The following is a 19,336-nucleotide window of genomic DNA, read 5'->3' as shown; positions in this document are numbered from 1 at the left end:
AGGTGCCTTACTTTTTCCAGCCATCCTGCATTGCCTACTCTTGCTATACATTACAACTCAGCAGGATTAAAAACATAAGACACCTGACCTCCTGCTACGCAGCAGCATTTGGAAGACCTTTGAAGCCACTGCTCCATCCTTCCTGAGGTGGACCCAGAAAGTACAAACAAGACTTTGTACTATAAATCAGACCATACCTTCAGAGCTTGTTTTTAACTGGAACATTGGGTCACCCATTGCAAGTAAAGTCATAGCAGCTTCAGTGCTTCCATCATTAATTCCTGCAAAGTTGTTCATGCATTAAAAGTCAAACACATTAACCAGAAATCCCCTTATCCATATTCAGAAAACACTTGACACTATTATCAATATAGTGAAGCCTATCTTTTAAATTTTAAGTTGTTGCAATTAAAAGATAAAGATGCTTCTAAATAATCAGCAGTTCTCCTCCACTAAATTCAAACTACCAGAAAAGCATTGAGAAGCAACATTATTCCCTTTAATGGTGTACTGTATAAAGTTGGCAAGGTGTTGGCAGCAAGGGGAATGCCCTGGACACATCGGTTCCTTTCAACTGATGCACTACAGGACACACCTGAACCTGACAGCAAAGATCATGGCACCTTTGTGAAACATATTTCAGAAAGGATTGTTATTTACTTAAATTTAATATATTTAAATTTAATAAATTTTACATTATTGCACAGCAGTGAAGAGTGAGGGAAAAGTGTCAGAAACAACTCTGTAAGTACCAAGGATAGTGAGGAAGAAGGGGGAGGAGGTGCTTCATGCTCATGGGAGCAGAGATTCGTATGCAACTTGGTGGAGAACTCTGAAATTCCCTGAAGCAACTGCACCTTGTAGAGGATCCATGGTGGAGCAAGCTTATCCTGAAGGAATGTACCCCATAGGAAGGACCCTACACTGGAGCAAGGGGAATGTGAGAGGAAGAAGCAGGAGATCTGAAGTGTTAGGAACTGTTTGAAACCTCCATTCTCCATCCCCCTGTGCCATTTAGGGGGAGGAGGCAGAGGAGTGGGAAATGAAGGCATGAAGTTGAGAGCCTAAAATGGCAGGGAGAGGAAGGTGGTTTAGTTTTTGTCTTTGTTTCTCAGCATCCTACTGTATTTTGGTTGCTAATAGATAAAGTTAGTTTTCTACAAGTTGAATGTGTTTTTGTTAGTGATCTCCAGGAGCTTTTCTATTTTATTTTCTCCCATCATTCACTTAAGGAGGAGGAGTGGGAAACAGCTGGGTGGGCATCTCACAGCCAACCAAGGTCTGCCCATCACAAATAAAAAAGAAGGAGGTTTTAATCACAGATAAATGATTAACCTATAGTGTTGATCCATACTCCCAATTCCTAATCACTATACAAATTACATCTCTTTGCCTATTAATAGCTGGTGATAACCAGTAAAACATTTCCATCCTCCAAAACTAGTACACTGACTGGTAGACTACTTGCTAGGTTAGATTTTATGATCTTAAAGGTCTTTTTCAGCAAAATGGTTCTATGATTCCATGAAATAAATCAAATGAACAAAGTAGGCTTCCTCCCCTTCAATTCAGACAGTAGCCAACTCAATTTTCTGCTTTCTAGGAAGATGTACTGACAATGTGTTTATACTTAAAAGTGATATCTACCCTAAAGATTAACAGATACATAGAATTTGTAATATATCTTACAGGGAAAGATGATTTGCTTCTGTAATACTGTGATCCCAGTCTGCTACACAGGATATTTTACCAGGTTAGGATACTGAAGTCAGAGATCACAGAGGTGACAAAGCTATGAATTTGTCCACTTTTCTATCACTCAGTCACACATCAAGCAAGGTACAACTAAGTACTTGCAAATTTTCCTCTTTTCCTAGTACAATTAACTACAGCACAGGAAAATGATAGGTGAGATACCTAAAAGGCACATTCTAACCCCCAGAAACAGACCTTTGCAATGCTTGGTCTCCCTGCTACATGCTAGAGAACAGTCATGTAGCAGGAATAAATAGTTTCAATCTCCTCAAAAACATAAAAGCATCCAGTATTTCATAAGCAAGGCTTTTTATAGGATATATAAAGCTCCGAACTTCCAGCAAGAACAACTACACATTGATAGCAAGTTAGCAGGAAAGATATGAACAAGACTGTTTCATATCTACCTTTTTCCACCACTGGATTTTCATGTGTGGTTGTTTCCTTAAATAAAAAGAAAAACAATATCAAAGTTTTATATAAAATTACAACATAATTTTAATTTAATGCTACGGGTAATTTCTTTGCCCACAAGTTACCCCGGTTTTGCAAGGGTATTTTAAAGTCTAATAATATTTACTATAATAGTTTTGCAACAGCTGTGTGTCTCATATCTCTATGGGACAGGTAAGAGTCTATAAAGCTACACTGCTGCAAACAGACATGGCAATCAGACAATGTTCACATTGTGTTCTATGTGCTGTGAAACAAAAAAACCCCACACTCTTACACAGCTGCTGAGGTGCTTACTTTTTCCTCTGTCTGCAGTATGGGCTGGACAGATGCCTGAGAGAGGCCTTCAACATCCATAGCCACCTGCTCATCTGGTATATCCACAGGTATTTCCAGCTGTAAAAATTATTTTAAAATATATCAGTTCATCAGAAATTAAGAAAATCTGTCAAAAAGAAAATCTGTCAAATGCCCATTTTTTTGAACTGCATGTACTTAACAGATCCTGAACTTTAGTGTGATCCTTCCCAAAAAGCAAATCATATACTACATACTAAAATGTAGTAGAAAAGTACATACTTAATACTGATTTAAGAAGGCAGCAGTTATATGAACTGAAGGCAGAACTAGAAGTGCTGCCCGTAACTAGACTGGAAGCATCAGACAGCTTAAGACCTTGTTTTCCAGTGCTTTTCACTCCACCTAACTAAGGTTTTGTGGCCAAGATTTTTAATGGTGGCTGTTTACACTTCAACATTGTTAACTGTTAGTTTTCACACTTTTTCTTTTTAAATCTTCAGGAAGGAAAAAAAAAATCAAAATCTTCCAAAGTAAGAGTAGGTAATATAGATATCCACCATTTTGCCTGTATTTTTTTTTCTTCTTCAATACTGTCTTTTTCATTGAGAACTTCAAGTATTTGACATCTTCAGAAACCAGCATTTGAAATTTCTCTGCAATGTTACTGTATTTCCAGTGAGATTTTTATGAAAACCAGTCCTTAATCTGCATAACTTTTAAAGGCCTGTGCTTTTACAGATGCCTTCCCACCTATCAATTTAAATCTGACAACAGCCAAGGCCTCCGGTAAATAACTATATGCCTGACTAGTTAGTACTCATGGCTCCTGTATGTTAAACAAGGAAACTTGAGTATCATCTCCACAAGTAGTATATTCCACATCTCTGAAATGAAGGGATTCAGCAGAACTTCCCAGGCACCTTTGCTGCCTGTTATTGATCTAGAGTCTAACTTGCTGGTTTGACTGAGCTTTAAATTCTCTTGCTGTTTTACCCAGAGAAAGAAACAGTGTGATTAAGTCAGAAGACAAAATAAAAAAAAACCCAAACCACCATGATTTCAGCAATGGGAGAGGAAAATAACTGGCAATAGTAAGTAAAAAAAACAACAACACAACCAAAATAAAAACAACAATCCCAAACCCAAACCCAAACCAACCAACCAAAAAAACACCTGACAAAAAGCCCAAAACCAACAGAGTGAAGAGAAAGAAGTAGTGATGAAGATGTGAGGCAAGAATGGAACAGGTTGGATAAACAGATCTGGAACAAAGTGAAAGAAAAAAAAAAAAGCTGTTAAGACACATCACTGGAAGAGCAGGCTAGAAGGGACAGAAAAAAAGAGAGGTCACATTAAATTACAGGGAAAAAACAGAAAAATGTCTAAACCTTTGAGAAAAATCCCTTTTAAGGCCTTGAACAGAGTCCAGTGTTCCCAAAACTCAACAGTTTCCTGATGACAAAATAGTATGTCATTTCCTTTCTAGTGACTCATCTCAGTAGGCACAATTATTAAGCCTTGCTGAAGTCTTAGAGCTGAATTTTATTCTTGTCTGCAGGCTTAATGTTTCCAACTCTAAAAATGGTCTACAGAAGAGTTTATGCACAGAATTTGAAAAAAAAATTACAAAGATGCAGGTGGTGTCTCACTGCAGCCACAGGGACTGAGGCCCATGGATCTGCTCATGCCAGACAGAGCAGAAACATCACACAATCACAAAATGGCAGGAATTGGAAAGGACCTCTGAAGATCATCTGGTCCAACATCCTTGCTAGAGCAGTTTCACCTGCAGTAGGTCACATAGGAACACATCCAGAAGGGTTCTGAATGCCTCTAGAGATGGAGACTCCACAGCCTCTCTGGGCAGCCTGTTTCACTGCTCTATTACCCTCGGAGTAAAGAAGTTTTTCCTTATGTTTAGGTTGAACCTCCCATGTTCCAGTTTGTGACCACTAGCCCTTATTCAGACACTGGATGCCACATCCCTGAATCAACTGCAGCCCATGGCAGACCCACATGGGAGCACAGGCAAGGAGTGCAGTTGTTTGCAAACTTTAAATCCAGAACTGAGGGGACAAGGATGAAAATTTTCATGAAAATACATTTAAACTATTTTTAACCCATGGAATTGTATGCTACAGTAAGCATAAAAGGGAAGACAAAGCTCACAACACAGAGCAACATCAGCAATGACCACCTTGAGCTGGCTTTTGCTATCAAAAACTCAACAAAACATATTGTCTCTTCTGAGCACCACATAATACATAGAGCCCAAGGTATGAGTACATAACTCAAAGGACAACTGATGGATATTTAAAGAGGGTGGAGCACAGACAAGGGAATGCTATCATGTGTGTACCTAAGGATGGGAAGAAGAGCTGTAGTTAAGAGTGTACTGGATAGTGTAGGACCTGAGCATGATATAAATGGTATGAAATATAGGGTAGAAGACTGTACTGGGCATGGCTGGGATGAAGTTAACTTTCTTCAAACTAGCCCACATGATGCTGTGTTTTGGATTTATGGCTAAAAACGGTGTTGATAACACACCAGTGCTCCTGCTGTTCATGGACACTTCTTGCACAACATCAAAGCTTTTGTTTTCCTTCTCTTTTCCCCAGCTAGTAGGCTGTGGGTGGGCAAGAGGTCTGGAGAGCACACAGCTGGAACAGCTGACCCAAACTGCACAAAGGGGTATTTCATATAATTATTTCTCATGCTTAGCAATAAAATCTCTGGGAAAGAAAGAGGAGGGCATCTACGGTTATGGTATTTGTCTTCCAGAGAAACTCTTACATGGACTGAGGTGCTGTGCTCCAGAAATAGCTCACCAATGGAAAGCAATGACAAAATTCCTTACTTTGCTTTGCATTCACAGGCAGCTTTTGCTTCATCTATTGAACAGTCCTCGTATCAATCTTTAAGCCTTCTTACCTTCCACTTTTTCCTTGTCTTTCAGATTAGGGAAGTGTGCAGGCAGCTGCCCGGATGCTGGTTAGGGTCAGCCTACCACACAGTTAGAAGTCTCTCAGTGAGAGGGACACTACATACAGAATCATCACCCTTATCCCATCGTTTCCTGACATGTAAATGTAAAATTGAAGGGCTCCATTTGTTCCATCTTGGGCCTCAAAACACACAGTAAGCCCAGCAGTCTATTTCTGCATTCAATGCCAATAAACAAACTGGTAAGCACCTTACCTCCATGGTTTCCTCTATCTGAACAAGAACTGGTTTGGGAGATCGAAGACCTATAGGAACAAACACTGGAGCTTTGTTTACTTCCTCAGGTGCAAAGCATTTGTCTTCATCATCAGGCTCCAACTCATCTGCCTCCTCTTCCTCTTCTTCCTCCTCTCGAGAAGCCCGGAGAGTCACCCAAGTTGCCTCTGAACTTCTGTGCTCCTTTCCAGATTTCTTTCTACATGTAGTTTTCAAGCTTTTGCCTCTAGTAACACTCAGTTTAGCTGCTTGCCTTTGATTCCCCTTCTCACTGCTATCAGCCTCACATTCAGACGCAGAAGAACCAGCATGTCTTGGCTCTGAGACACGTTTTGGCAGTGCAATCTGTTTTGATGACCTCTTCGACTGCTTTCTGAAGTACAGAATAAGAGCATGTTTAAAACACAATGAAGTCCAAGACAAAAAAAAGGGATACCACAAACCAAACCAAATTCCATTTATAAAAATGGATTATTGTCACCAGAAATATAACCTATTTGTTGACACATTCCTAACCTTCCTTATTTATAGTGATAAAAGCACATCTGCTTAACATTTAATCACAAATCCTTATTTCTTAATGTATGCACAAAGTGCTGAAGGGGTATGTGTATTAAGCAGTTTCTGACTGCTGGAAAGCTGCACAAATAAATTTACAAGACACAGAATTCTTTGATTAGAAAAGGATTAATTTTCATTTTGATGGATGTGGAAATCACATGCTTTTTGATGTTATGGGAACATCCCCAGCTCTCTTTTGCTAAAGCCATACCAGGAGCCTAAAACTATGATACTTTGGTTAATCAGACTAATGCCTAGAATCTAGAACTGCTAAGTGATAATTAATTATCTGTTCCAGTTTCTCAGACAGCAATCTGTTCAAATAATCAGCTGCTTACTGTTTCTTTCCTCAAAACCATGGGCTGTTTTCAGTACCACTTTGGCTACTGAAAGCCTTTCCAAACTTCCCCAAAAAGCAACCTCACTAATAAACAGTGGGTAGGAGAAGCTAGCACCAGCAGAGGACACTACCAGCACAGACTTTCTGTTTAGGTTAATGCCCAACATGCCGCCAGGTGTGGGTACTTCAAACACCTTTCTTTTATAATCAGGAATTCCTTTTGAAACCAAAGGTGGATCCTAAGATGGGCTGGTGGGATTGCTGGCTGAGTTCATTTTTTCAGAGCACAGGCACAGTAAGAAACACAGGGATATCTGCAAACACCTGGTAGAGTTCAGATGGAAGACACAAGGACTAACATCCTGCATGCACTTCTGTAACACCCTGCAGAACTGTGGCTAAAAATTATGGGTTTTAAAACAAATGACAAAACCAATCAGCTGAGCTTACAAGTCAAAATTAGTTGTTTACCTTGTGAGATTGGCTGAATTCTTTTCCTGAGAGGCAGAAAGCAGCGAATCGTCCTCTTGTTCTACCTGATTCTCACACTTTGATGATACCTCTGGAGACTGAAGTCTATTATCCTGCCTGATTCTTTTACATGATGCTTCTTCAGAGTCTGTAAAATGGCGTTTTCTTGTAGCCTTTGAGAAGGACGCAGCTTCCACTACGTTACTTGAGTTTGGCTGAACAGAGGAGACAATAACTACTGTATCAAGTGCCATACCTTCTTGACTACTTTTGGTGACAAAAAGATTTAAAGAACAAAGTTTGAAGTTCTTGAAAACATGCCCAACTGTCATTCCTGATAGAATGGGACATTTTTCTCCATTTTTTGAAATCTCGGACTCTACAGCAGAAGTGTCACAATGTGGTATTTTCTACAACGTCTGAGCTCCCAGTGCTCCTGCTAGTTAATAGACCAAGGCCAAGCTTAATTATCAAGCTCAGCTCTCCAGAAGCTGGAAAGATCAGTAATTTTCTAAAACTACCTATTAATTTACAGAACAATTTGAGGGAAGGAAAAATTACTTTTTTCTGCCCTGGAAGCAAAATAGGAAGAAAAAACCACCATAGTTTACAGAAACACACTTAAACATTATTTAAAACATACACACAGAGAAACATGGCCCAGAATAAAGAAAAAAGCAAGGACAGTTTTTTTGACTGAGATATTTTAGTGAAAATAAGAAATACTTGATTCAGGTACTACAACTGCAGACAGAGAAGGAACTAGTCTGGGTTAGGTTAGGCCTATTGAGTGAATTTTAGCAGAATGAGGTCTTAATTTTTTTCAGATACATTTCAACTTACAAGTACACGTATTTTAGGGAGTATCTGATGTTAAGACAGCTGCCTAAATTTCCATGATTCAGTTAATAACAGACATTACATTAACTGTTAACAGTGTTAGAATGAACGTTAGCACTGTGATGTTGCAGACTTCTGACCATATAATGCAGAACTTAGACAACAGTGTACATTAAATATTTTCAGTTTTTAGGCTCCAAGTCCATGTATTCAGGATAATTTCCAACTATGAACTTAAAAAAACTTTTAATCTTTTCGAGCCATATAATGAATTATGCCATCTATGTTTATAAAAACGAAAACACAAGAGTTGAAGTATAAGTTGACTGAAAATACATTATCAGCACTCACCGTTGATATATCAGATTTTTCTAATACCAAACACTCTTCTGCATCTTTATTCTCAGCCTTGTCCTCTTCTCTGTTTTCATCACCTTCAGGATAATCTCTTTTTCTTGTAACTCTCATTAGGTTTGACCTTGGGTTCCAGTGGGATTCTCTCACTTGATGCAAAGGTTTTTTATCACTTAGTTTATTTTCTTCTCCAGAACTTAATTCATCAGACCTACAAAAATATTTAGCAACTTTTACATTTCAGGAACTATAAAATACATTCTAGAAGTCTGACTTACTATCAGATAATTAGTAAATCCAGCTAGAGATAAACTTAAATGTTCTGCATTTTTATTTGTTTAGCTGATAAAGTTTGAAAAAAAAAACCAAAGAGAAAAAAAAGGTGAAAAGAAGATAATTTACTTTTCTGCAGGACCTTTCTGGTTACTTTTCAAAAAACCCTTTGGAAGGAAAACAGCATTAAATCAGGTAGAGCAGAAAGTTTCAGCTATACCTCCATAGGTCCTCAAAATTAAGCAACCATAGGAACACAGTATTAATTCATTCTAGTGCTCAAGGTACAACTTACAAAAATTAAACTTATCCTTGCCCAAAGCAGGACAGATTGAACAACAGGTAACTTAAGACATAACACAGCACTGTTACATGGAAATGGCACTATCTGCCACATACTGCATACACATGAACAGCATCCCTGCTACCAAAGAACCAGGGCACTGCACATCATTGCATGAACCTCTGTTGGACAGAAAATGTAATGAGACTTAGAATGCCTCTTACAGAGCAAGCTCATCCTGTTACTCTACCTATCACTTCTCAATTATAAGGGAATGCAAATGGCACTGCTCAGTCTTCCTGTCAGTGGTCTGGAAGTGGTCACAGTGCACTCTACCCTAAGAATGTATTACTGAGAAATTAAAACAGCTAAACTCTGATTACTTTCTTCAACTCTCACCTGCAAAATACCTTCCAAAAAGGAGAAAAGTCATAAGAAAAAATGTTTCAAACTCTTTTATTATCTAAAGATGCCACCTAGTGACCTTCACAGTATGTAGCATATAACAACTAGTACAGCTCAGAGCCCACACTTCAAAAAGCAAGAACTGTACAAAAACAACTAGACAAAAAAAAGTTGCTTTACAGAGCTTTTTCCTTTGTCAGCAGGGAACTTTACCTTTCTATGGCATCCTGAATGCTTTGCATATCATCTGTAGGTTGATGTTCTTCTTGTTCTCCCTTGCTGTGGCAGTTAAGTGATTCTTTAGAGGTAGAGAGAGTTTCACACTTCATACTTTCCGGATCTATGTCTGAATTTTCATTCTTGGACAAATTCCCCATAAACAACACCTCCATGTCACCCTTGGGCTTGAGGAAAAAAAACAACATTAGCACAAAATACATTATCTGTAAAATAAAGCACTGTAAGCTGTGATCAGGACATTAACCAAAGACAAAACTTGACTTTAAAACTTTCAGGTAGTTTATTGTGCCCATCACTGTTCCTTTTACCTTTAGAGAAGGTATTTATCGAATAAAAATATATACTATAACAAACATAGTTATACCATGAGCAACCAGCAAGGAGCTGAGCAGAAAACCAACAGAAATATGGCATGCAGGTAACTATTCACGTATCATGAACACACCTGAAATCTAGAAGTTTAAGTGAAGTCTTCAGACTTGTCAGTAAAGTATATGTATTACCCATATGTCACTAACAAAATTTTAGAAGACCTCCAGTTAGGGTGCAAATAAGAATGTAAATAGGAATGTAATTCTTACTAGTCCAAAATTAATGTATGCATTTAAAACAGTTTATTTATGTGTCTTAAAAACAGCTGTTGCAGAGCCAAGCAACAGAGAGTATAGTCAGAAGTATCTGTACAGAATACTCACTTCTGAGGAAAGAAGTTTCTCAGAGTCTTCTCCCATGGGCTGATTCTCTTCTTTATTCATTTCTTCCTCAACTGGAGTAGCAAGTTTTTGTGCCACTGGAGATTCTGCTTTGCTATATACATTTTCTAGGTTTGGTCTAGTTCTCGGAGATCCATTCCTTACAAATTGTCCTGGTTTCACAGTACCCAGCTTGCCTTCTTGGAAAGTGGATTTTCCAGCACTGGTGAATTTAAAGTAAACAAAACAAAACAAATTATGTCACTTGATTTTGGTTGAGAGGGGGGAAAAAGCAATTAAGTTTGAATCAAAAGAGTTAGAGAATGATAAACTGCTTTGCTTAAAACCATGAAAATTATCTTTTGTATTTCTGATGTGGGGTATTTGTAGTTAACTTGTGAGCAGGAGTAATGAGACTTCTTTGTAGAGACATTTTTAGCATCAAGACAAATGCTGTGTGGCTAACCACACCAACATCAAAGTACCTGCAGCCTAACACATGCTTAAGACTTTCATTTAAAAGGAAGAGCAGTAAAATAGAAGAGCACACTGATATCAACAAAAGACAGTGATCTGATGTTTAGCAATATTTATTGTTACATGTATGATCACTGTTCATGCAAATACAAACCCTACAAAAGCTTGGTCAAAACCAGCTGTGAGCTCATATAGATCTGTGTACCAGATAAACAATAAGTAGCTCAGGTCAACTATAAATGTGCTCTGAAAACCTAGGAAGGAGCTGCCTGCCGACAGTGAAAATTTAATACTGGGGAAAGACAGATAACAAGGTACAAAAGAATTTATACTTGGCAAGGTGTCCCATTATACACCAGATGAAAGCCTTTAAAATGCAATTTTTCTAAATTATAACCTCACCTGCTTTGTCCACACAGTACATTTTCAGAAACACAGGGCACCTGAGGCACTGCTTGCTGCTCTTGTTCCTCTTTGTTCAATACATCTGCTTGACACAATACAGCTTCCTTTTCACCCTTTAATTTGCAATTAAAAGCATGAAGAAAAAGAAAATCAAGGAAGTTTTTAAAACAAGTGTGTATTAACAAAAAAAAACAAAAAAAGAAGAAAAAGAACTACAGATCTCTGTACTATTTTCTCAATCTGGACAGAGAGAAGAATTATATGTATTTACTGAGGGTAATCTGTGTGAGACTGTAACTCATTTTACAGGCAAGCAGCAAAAGAAATCTTCTTCACCCTGGGATACCTAGAGTTTGGCTATTAAATACTATATGCACTCAAGCATTATGTGTAACACCTGCCTATCCATCATTCAGTCAATGCTCTGTTACAAGGAGCAATATGGAAACAAAGTTCTTTGGCAACTGGAAAACCTTTGAAAACTGGACACTGCAGAGCACAGCAGAGACATAACCATGCCACTACAACATGGCCTCAGATGCAGAATGGCTTATTGGTTTTACCTCTGTATCTGCCACACTGGTTCCTCAAGGAAGGCACCTGAACACTTCTCTCAGCACTCCAGGTCTGTGACAGCTCTATCAGAATGAAGCATCAGGCCTGCTGTAGCTCTACAGATCTACACAGCAGAGAGCAGCTGTATGTGCACCACAGATAGGCCACAGGTATGAAATAGCCAAAGCTGAACTGCAAGCATCTATTCTCAGCTAGGGCTGAGCTGACACTGGTACAGAGAGGGGATTACAGATGCAGTGCACTTGTGCAGCTCTGTACTGCAAGCTAGCTCTACAGAGGTTCAAGAACAAAGCCAGCTAAAACCACTCCAGAAAATCAGTCACTCTTTCAAAGCTTAGCCATGTTGGAGATCTAAGGCAGGTTGGTAGACATGTCTATACCCATGGACATGTCTATATCCATGGCATGGCTCATGAGCATGACTCATAACCACAAAATGGTTACAGAACTCATCATACTTAATGGCTTTCAGGATTTCAATACCTTTTACAGTGCCTATTAAAGTGTCTGTGGGGATACATAGTGCAGATTTACACTCAATTTACCTGTGTAAAATAGAGGAGTGTCAGGCACTGTAGTGGTAAAGCCAGCCAAAGCTTACCAAATTAACAGGACCTTATATATATTTTTTTTTTTTTTTTACAGAAAAATAGCTATCCTCGGCCTTCTCTGGATACTCTTACTACTAGATTCCTCAAGATAACTTTGATTCATCCAAACAGGAAAGATAAAATGAACAAAAAGGCTGGATTTTATTTATTTCAATACAAACCCCATTTTTATTCTAGAGTTTATCTAAAATGTGCATAATCATTTTCTCTATCATACAATCCAATCAAAATCAGACCCTTGATTTCCAAAAGATATTAACAGCATGCCTTGTAGATTTCACTGATTTCAAATCTGCAATACCTCAACATACTAGATTTGGGGAGTTTTTCCATGTATCACTGTGTCTCAGCTTCAGGGAATGCAAATCAATGTTCTAATTTAACATCATGAAACAGAACATGCAAGTTGGAGCCACATGTTTGAAGGCAAAGTGTGTATTCTCAAGACTTACAATTACAGCACTGGCAGGCTCATCTTTTTGCAATACCAACTGCTCTGCTTCAGACTTTTTCTCCTTATTTTCTGGTCTTCGCAATTCCGTCTTTCCGACAGCTTTTCTCAAGTTTGGCTTGTACCTCTGGAATCTGCTCCACGTTAACTTGACAGGCTCAAGGGTTGTTTGTTTACTTTCTTCTTTAGTGGTATTTTTGCTACCAGTGCCAAGGCAGAGAGGGAAAAAAAAATCCCAAACTTAATACAAAACTATATAATTACTAAGCACAGATTCATTATATTTACATATAAAAAACATTATGTTCACATGGTTTAAGAGAAACCATGTAAACATAAAATTCTGCTGAGTTTAAGCTGCAAACAAAAAACTGTTTCAGCAAAATTTTCAAAGCATTGGTCTCCTAAACACTACTGCAAGAGAATCCACTAACTCACTGAGGACACTACTTTACTCTCTGCTTATTACTATGAAGCCAAAGCAATTTTCAGATGGTTTCTCCAATAGGCAACCTAGTATTCCTCTGCTCACATGAAATCAATCCAGTGTTTCAAATGATGGAAGAGCTGTAAGGTGAATGCTCACTGATTTAATGGTTAGCATAGATGTCACTGGCATTTTAGTAGCACTTGTGTCAAAACTATTACAACAGAGATTAATTCCAGTGTTTTTATTACATTTTTTTTGCCAGCCAGCAATACATTGGCACAATTATTTCCTGCTAAAATACCTTCATTGCTACAATCAAGAAACAGAAGTAGCTAAGTCCTTACCTTGTATTAGGAGTCGAGGTGTCATCTTGGCTAATTCCAGGCAGACAAAACTGGAGCTCACCACCCTCTGATCTTGAAAACCTCTCTGGAGACTTACAGTGTGGCTCCTCAGAAACCTCCTGAGCACAAAGTGACTCTGCCTTTTCTAAGGATTCCAATGGTTGCAGGATTTCATGTTTTTCCGTTTGCTGAAAAATGTAAGCCCAAGGAAAAGCCATAACACTAAACTGAGACATTACAACGTCCATGAAATTCAATACTAATCATTCTCTGAAGTGTTTATTACAAAAACCCCCTTGCAAATGCTCACTAATAGTTTTCTAGTCCAAAGACATGTTTCTTTTAAACAAAACAGCTAAAAACCTAGATTTCTTCTTTGCCATCTTCTATTAATACTTTTTTTTCTTCAATGCCAACCCTACATATGCACCTCAGGTCAGAAAGTAATCTGGAGACACAACAAGAGATACAGACTGGATGTAACCTTTGTCTCCTCACATAAAACCAAGAGTAAAATAAGAGCTTTCTTGTAAAAAACCACAGGTTTTAAAAAAAATTGTTTCAAAAAATATTAACTTCGTATTTTTAAAATTATCAGTATTTCATTTCACAATTAAAGGAAAGAGGGGGAAAAAAAGCCTTACATGTGTAGCAGAAGGGATGCTACATTCACTGTCACTCTGCGACTGTGTCAGACTTTCTTCCTTGTTCATATCTTTCTGTGATACACCTTTATTATTAGCACGAAACACTTCCTTTCTACATGTTGTCATCCTTAAATTTGGCTTTGGTCTCTGGAACCGACTCCGCAGTGGTCGAGCTGACGATACAACAGTTTTCTCCTCTTCCTTCCCAGGTCCAGACTTCCTGCATAAACAAAAGAACAATCGAAGGCATGGCACAACAGAGGTTCTCCAAGTCATCCATGACATGGATGCAGCTCTCTTCAATACAGTAACCAAGTATAAAAATCCTTAGTTTTCTCAGAGCACTGTTACTGATACTGTAGCAAAAGTTCCAAAAGAGTGGGTTGAACATCATCACAAACATATGTATTGTATAAATATGTATGCAAAGGTAAGTTTAAAAAATTGCCATTTCAGAACTGCAACTTTCCTCATACTTTATGAGGAATATCAACATTTTATAAATGCCTTTGTCTAATGATGTTAAAAGCTACCCAGTAGATTTACAGCACAGGGTTTTTGCTTGTCTTTTTTTTTGTGTTTGTTTTTGCTAATAGGAAACCACACCAGGAACAACAGGAACTGAGCATCAAAAAAATGTACTTATTCAAAAACTGGGCTCCCAGACTAAGGATCAAATCAAAAAACAAAAGCAGATAAATTTGGTTCTTTTGAGGTCTTAGGAGTTTGTTTCTTTAAGTCTAGTATTGCCTTGATTAAACATCTCATTATAGAAACAAAACTTGTTACTAATGCTGGAATTGAATGTAAAATTGTAGCCTATCTAGAGATATTGATGGTTTTGAATTATACCTTCTCTCAATTTAAAATAGAAACTTACCCTTTATTAATATCTGACACCTGCTTCCTGTCATCTAACAATTCCTTTTCACTTCTACAGCTTTCTGCTTCAAAAGGTTTTTCTTGGGAATGCTGGCTTGTTTGTACTGAGTTCTTCCCAGAATCTGTAGTGTTCCCTTCCAACATCACATTGCTTGGCTGAGTGTCTTCATCAACTGTCACATCCTGAAAGGAATAAAAGTTTCACTCTGTTAAGATGAAAGACTTGCTTGACCTCTCTTCTAGAAAAGCAGAAGGGTGGAGAGAGAAGAAGTTTATTTAAGTATCTTTCACAAAAACACTCAAAAAGACCCCTCTTGCTACCTATGCATCCAACTAAGATCAACATATAATCTAAAAGTAAAAATTTATTATTTTTCTATTTGCTTTCTATCTCAAGTGGTCTCTTGGAAAAGAGAGCTTTTTTTCTTCTGCGCTTCTTGTTTCAGATTTGGTATCACAAACAACAAAATAAAATGAGATATAAAACTTCTATCCATGGAAAACAGAACCCAGCTGCAAGCATGAAGAAATTTTATGACAATTCAGTTTGCTCTGGAAGAACTTAAGCATGCAGTGGCTGTGCTTATAAACCATGTGGCATATAAGATCTTTGTCAAGAAAGGCTTCTAATTGGGACCCAGCAAAACAATGTGCCTAAGCAACTGCTCAAAAAACTTACATTTTTGAGGCATGGATCACTGTTTTCATCCCTGTGGTGTATCACACCCATTTCTACCTCTTCACCTTCAGTTTTCTCCTCTTCAGAACCTTCTTCCTTTGTCAGGTCTTTTTGCTTTGCATCTAGATTTGGTTTTGGTCCTTGTACTCTGCCACTCTTTAGAGGTAGTGGTTTCAACACACACTGCTTGCTGTCATCTTGTAAATCAGCTGTTTCATTAGACCTGGAAAAATACGTAAGATCCACAAGTACATAACTTATCTGAAAGTGGAAAGAGTCTTGGAGAAGTCATATTTATTTTTTAAGCAGTTATTAACATACACTCAGTTAAATGGAGCTATGCATTACTAACTTCAGGAAGCAAAAAAGTTAGAAGTGTATCTGCTAGAGACTGAAAGACTACCTGACAACTTTAAACTTATGTTTGCCCTGTTCTTTTTCTTTCCCACTGGAGACAGGATACCACACCAGATAGACCTTTTTCTGATACATAATGGCTCTTCCTGTAGTTCTATCTGGTTTAGAGGCAGATGGACCTAATTCAATGAAGGGTTAAAAAAAAAAATCACATTCAGAAAATATATACATAACTTCACAATCTTACGACCGTAGAAATATTTGATGCACATTATTACAACTCTCTGATGCTTCTATGCCATTTCACTCTGAGCACCAAGTCACGAAGCATGATAATGAAAGAAGTAACAGCTGAGGAATTTTTCTGCCAGATTATCAAATCCAGTTTACCTCTTCAGCTACCCTCTTTTCCTTGGTTTGTTTGTTTGCTTTCCCCAATCTCTCCTGTAAAAACATACTCCTCCTTTTGCACTACAGCTGCCATTTATCCACTGAAGAGAAATACAAGAAAACACCTCTTAGTTACCATGTGCATTAAACTGCCCATGTTGGAATTTTTTCTCCCAATACCAGACACATAACATTTAACTAAACATTTAACTACACTTTAAGAAGAGACACTTACTTCTATTGTTTAAATATTTAACCACGGAGACTGAAGCATTTCAGTGTACTAAGTTAGTGGAGAATGCTTGAGACTAACTTTCCAGGTATTTTTGCACTTATCATGACTGGTATCTCATTTAAAAATTGCTTTAAAACCAAAAATGTTTAATCTATTTGGTTTAAACATTAATAAAGATTCCTATTCTTTCCTCAATTTCTATCTCATTGCACAAGTTTCTTCAGAAGCTTCTGTAACTACTACACTATATAGTATTGCCAGAAGTGAGAGAGAGATTACTGGGCATCAGCATGCGACAACTTATTTTTCACATACTTACCAAGACACTGTCTCCAGGACTTTATCATCTTTTTTTGCAGCTTCCTCACTGGTACCATCAGACCTATGACTTTGGTTGGTATTCTGAGTAGAAAAAGAGTATCAAGACATTAACTTTCTACATTTTTGAAGTACAACATTACCTAACAGACCAGGTAACAAGCCATAGCAGGATACAAAACGTGTTGCTTATGACACAGACAATTATATGATACATTCCACAGTCAGAAAGAAGCAGTAAAATCTAGATCAAAAAACTAAACTTGTACCACAGTAGGACATGAAAGACTATTAGCATCTACTGTTTCTGTGACAAGCTCCCAGCTTAGCTGAGGCCTCCAAGCAGTATCACACTATCACTACAGGTTAAGCTGATTCCTGCTCATACTCATGGGAGAAAAAGGAAAAAGAAAGAAAAGAAAAAACAAAACAAAACAAACAAACAAAAAACACACACACACACACACACACACACACACACAAAAAAAAAAAAAAAAGAAGAAGAAGAAAGAATGGAAACCCTCCCCCCAACATTGTTGTTGCATCCAGAAGCTTTTTAGTTAACATATTATCTTCAGTTACCTTATTCTATATTAAATACCTTTCCAGTCTCCCCCTTAGGTCCTTCCTCAGGCTGTGAATAGGACATTTCCTTATTTCCCGGATCTTTTTCAGGCTTTTCTCTCCTTCCAGAAGCTCTTGTAACATTAGGCTTAAATCTCTGTCGACATCCTCTAACTACTGCCTTTGCACTTACAGTGTTTTGAGGTGCTCTGCACGAAGAATCCACAACAGTAACATTCATTCAATAATATTCAAGCCTATGTAACATTAAATGACTTGCAGTTTTCTTTACTGGAATTAGGTTGTCTTCCAAAGGATTTGCACAAACTTCATGCAAGTTTCTTCACACAAGAACAGAAGTTTTTTTTAATCTTACATCGGGTGGAAACTCAGTTTTATCTACCTATTAAAAATATATGAAGTTATCACACAGGGGAGTAACCTAACTAGACTGCATACCATAGCTGCTTCTGCAAATGTCAGAAGCCAAGTCATTTGCTGGCAATTGAAGGTGGGAGGAAAGCAAAGTCATAGTTTTCTTTGACTAGTTTTCTCATTCTTCCCCTCATAAAATCCAAGCATAGTGGATACTTCATAAAGTAATGCTTTCCTCAACTTCCCAGAAAAGAAGCACATACCTTCTACCAGAATACCACTTGGTATCATTAAAGACAATGCCAAAATCCAGTTTAAAATTTATTTTAAACCTTCACAATTGCTGTTGTATTTTTAGAGTAGCACTATATAGAATAAACTAACAATCATAGATAGTTAAATCCAGTAGACTGGAAAAGCCATCTCAATACTTACTCAGATTTGGTATCCAAATCTGTGTTCTCTACTTCTGTGGCTTCATTTCCATCTCTTCTATGGTCTTCTCCAGAGCACTGGAATTGAAAAAAGGAACATTTACTCTTGGACAAGTGTGCAGACACCTCAAAAGCAGTTCTCAAGATACTACTTATTAGCCTGTAGCTGGTCCACAGTACCAGCACTGATCAAATCCAATACAAAATCAAGAGACTTGAGGGAGCTGGGGCTGTTCAGCCTAAAGAAGAGGCGGCTCAGGGGAGACCTCATCGCTGTCTACAACTCCCTGAAAGGAGGTTGTAACCAGGTGGGCGTTGGTCTCTTTTCCCAGACGACTTTCAACAAGACAAGAGGGCACGGTCTTAAGTTGTGCCAGGGGAAGTTTAGGTTAGATATTAGAAAGAATTTCTTTACCGAGAGGGTGATCAGACATTGGAATGGGCTGCCCAGGGAAGTGGTGGATTCTCCGTCCCTGGAGATATTTCAAAAGAGACTGGATGTGGCACTCAGTGCCATGGTCTGGTAACTGCAACGGTGGTTCAAGGGTTGGACTCTATGATCTCTGAGGTGCCTCCCAACCCAGCCAATTCTATGATTCTATTAAACAATGTTTTGCCTTCTGACCTTTTCATTTGCATTCACAAGGCTTGGAGAAGTCTCAGCCTCCATTTTCTCTTGTGTAGCTGCTTGTCTCCTTCCAACTAAGTTGGGTTTAGGTCTTTGCAAGCACCGTCTCTCTGGTGGCTTCTGAGTTTTCCTAAAGACAGAGAAACAGGTGGTATACATTATTATAGTAGAGAAACTCAAAGTCCTATATGGTCCAAGATCTACCTCAAGGGCTCCACAGACTGCATGTGTGGTGTACAGCAAAACAGTAAGCTAAAAAAAAAAAAATTTTATCTTTCTGGTACTAGCAGATGACATCCTACTTAACGCAAAGAACGTCAAATAACCTCTAAAAATATCTCTGG

At 38.1% G+C, this 19,336-nt stretch overlaps 1 protein-coding gene across 1 annotated transcript in view; it reads right to left on the bottom strand.

Annotated features, from left to right (window-relative positions):
- Window positions 1-19,336, bottom strand: part of BDP1 (B double prime 1, subunit of RNA polymerase III transcription initiation factor IIIB) — a 50,948-nt gene that overhangs the window by 14,855 nt on the left and 16,757 nt on the right. The window contains exons 14-31 of the mRNA XM_030466749.1: window positions 18,990-19,122; window positions 18,366-18,442; window positions 17,593-17,764; window positions 16,993-17,075; window positions 15,692-15,914; window positions 15,011-15,195; window positions 14,128-14,350; window positions 13,484-13,671; window positions 12,711-12,909; window positions 11,069-11,184; window positions 10,193-10,412; window positions 9,471-9,661; window positions 8,294-8,507; window positions 7,103-7,317; window positions 5,710-6,103; window positions 2,506-2,604; window positions 2,163-2,199; window positions 198-281 (exon numbers count right to left, since the gene is read on the bottom strand). Of these exons, the coding sequence (XP_030322609.1) occupies window positions 198-281; window positions 2,163-2,199; window positions 2,506-2,604; window positions 5,710-6,103; window positions 7,103-7,317; window positions 8,294-8,507; window positions 9,471-9,661; window positions 10,193-10,412; window positions 11,069-11,184; window positions 12,711-12,909; window positions 13,484-13,671; window positions 14,128-14,350; window positions 15,011-15,195; window positions 15,692-15,914; window positions 16,993-17,075; window positions 17,593-17,764; window positions 18,366-18,442; window positions 18,990-19,122 (3,053 nt within the window). The remainder of the gene's footprint in view (window positions 1-197; window positions 282-2,162; window positions 2,200-2,505; window positions 2,605-5,709; window positions 6,104-7,102; window positions 7,318-8,293; window positions 8,508-9,470; window positions 9,662-10,192; window positions 10,413-11,068; window positions 11,185-12,710; window positions 12,910-13,483; window positions 13,672-14,127; window positions 14,351-15,010; window positions 15,196-15,691; window positions 15,915-16,992; window positions 17,076-17,592; window positions 17,765-18,365; window positions 18,443-18,989; window positions 19,123-19,336) is intronic.

This window comes from Calypte anna, chromosome Z (assembly GCF_003957555.1).
Source record: "Calypte anna isolate BGI_N300 chromosome Z, bCalAnn1_v1.p, whole genome shotgun sequence".
In the NCBI taxonomy this organism is placed as follows: Eukaryota; Metazoa; Chordata; class Aves; order Apodiformes; family Trochilidae; genus Calypte; species Calypte anna.
This window is presented reverse-complemented; position numbering and strand designations above follow the sequence as displayed.